This window comes from Montipora capricornis, chromosome 2 (genome assembly GCF_036669925.1).
Source record: "Montipora capricornis isolate CH-2021 chromosome 2, ASM3666992v2, whole genome shotgun sequence".
Taxonomy (NCBI): Eukaryota; Metazoa; Cnidaria; class Anthozoa; order Scleractinia; family Acroporidae; genus Montipora; species Montipora capricornis.
The window spans coordinates 10,706,037-10,707,256 of NC_090884.1; the positions used below are offsets into that span (position 1 = coordinate 10,706,037).

The following is a 1,220-nucleotide window of genomic DNA, read 5'->3' on the forward strand; positions in this document are numbered from 1 at the left end:
AATAAAGTTCTGAAAAAGTGTCACTTTGGAGTACAAGCATCGCCAAGTTTTCTGATTTTTGGCTCGAAATCGTTGCCTTGAAAAAATGAAATGCCCACATTTTGGAAAATGCGTTTAAACACTTCCTTGAAGGGCCTGCTTTTCAAAGCGGAAATCAGTGGGTTCACACATATGGCCAACAAGGTGAGAATTTTAAGACTCGGGAAAAGAATATATTTGACATTGAATTGACTTGGATCAAGCCTTTTGCCGGTAGGAGGCTCAAACGTAGTGATAAATTCCACCACAAGGAGTGGAGTGAAACACGCTAAAGCTGAAAACACGATAATAGCGACTGTCTTGGCGGCGCGTATTTCACTGAGGCGTTTTTGACCCATGGCGTCTTGCACCGCGCGGATTCGTCTGTTTTGCTCGGTGGAGATTTTGAAAATCCACGCATGCGTGACCAGCATAATTCCGCTGGGCACGAAGACGGCGAGTGACATCAAAAACAGGAAATGAGGTACAACCATTGCTAGTGTTCTCTTATCGGGAATTATGTTGATTTGGATGCAGCCACGAAGCAACATAAGTAAAATCTTACCCCTTCTGCGATCAATCAGGACTTGAAGAATATTTGGAAATACTCCCTCCAGCGTACCTATAATCCAGAGGAAGATTATCAAGGCTTTCGTTCGGTTTTTGGTCACCAAAGCTTGGTATCTGAAATAGTGAAACATCATGGTTATCAGTTGTAGTTGTTGTGTTCTGTTGTTTCGTTGATTGTGTTTCATTGGCCCTGAAAAGTCCCTATGGGGAGCGGTCAATTAAGTATGTATTGTATATTGTATTGTATTGTATTGTATTGTATATCCAATAAGCGCGAAAGGAAAGGAACTTTATTTTTTAAGTGTCTAGTCGTTCCAGCGCTGGAGCGCTAGTTGGGGACACTGTAAACTGAAATGAATAATGAAAGTAAATCAAGTCAAATGTCGGTTTTTGAGGGGAGGGGAAACCGGAGTACCCGGAGAAAACCGAATGGAATAATTGGTTTACCAAAAGTTTAGAAAGTACGAGATACCGGCGAAAAACGGGAGCAAATCCGAGCGAAATCGAAAAAACTTGATGAGAACTTATGCGATGTTGTGTAAGACGTTGTGGTCAGACAGACTCAGGCTCATCACAAAAACATTTCTTACCTTTTCGCGTACTTCTGAATGTCGGAATTGATCAAAACTTTC

General features: G+C 41.7%; 1 protein-coding gene across 1 annotated transcript in view; it reads right to left on the reverse strand.

Annotated features, from left to right (window-relative positions):
- LOC138037767 (trace amine-associated receptor 3-like) overlaps positions 1 to 1,220 on the reverse strand; it is a 14,146-nt gene continuing 12,926 nt past the window's right edge. Inside the window, exons 4-5 of the mRNA XM_068883666.1 lie at positions 584 to 702; positions 1 to 76 (exon numbers count right to left, since the gene is read on the reverse strand). Of these exons, the coding sequence (XP_068739767.1) occupies positions 21 to 76; positions 584 to 702 (175 nt within the window). The 3' untranslated portion in view covers positions 1 to 20. The remainder of the gene's footprint in view (positions 77 to 583; positions 703 to 1,220) is intronic.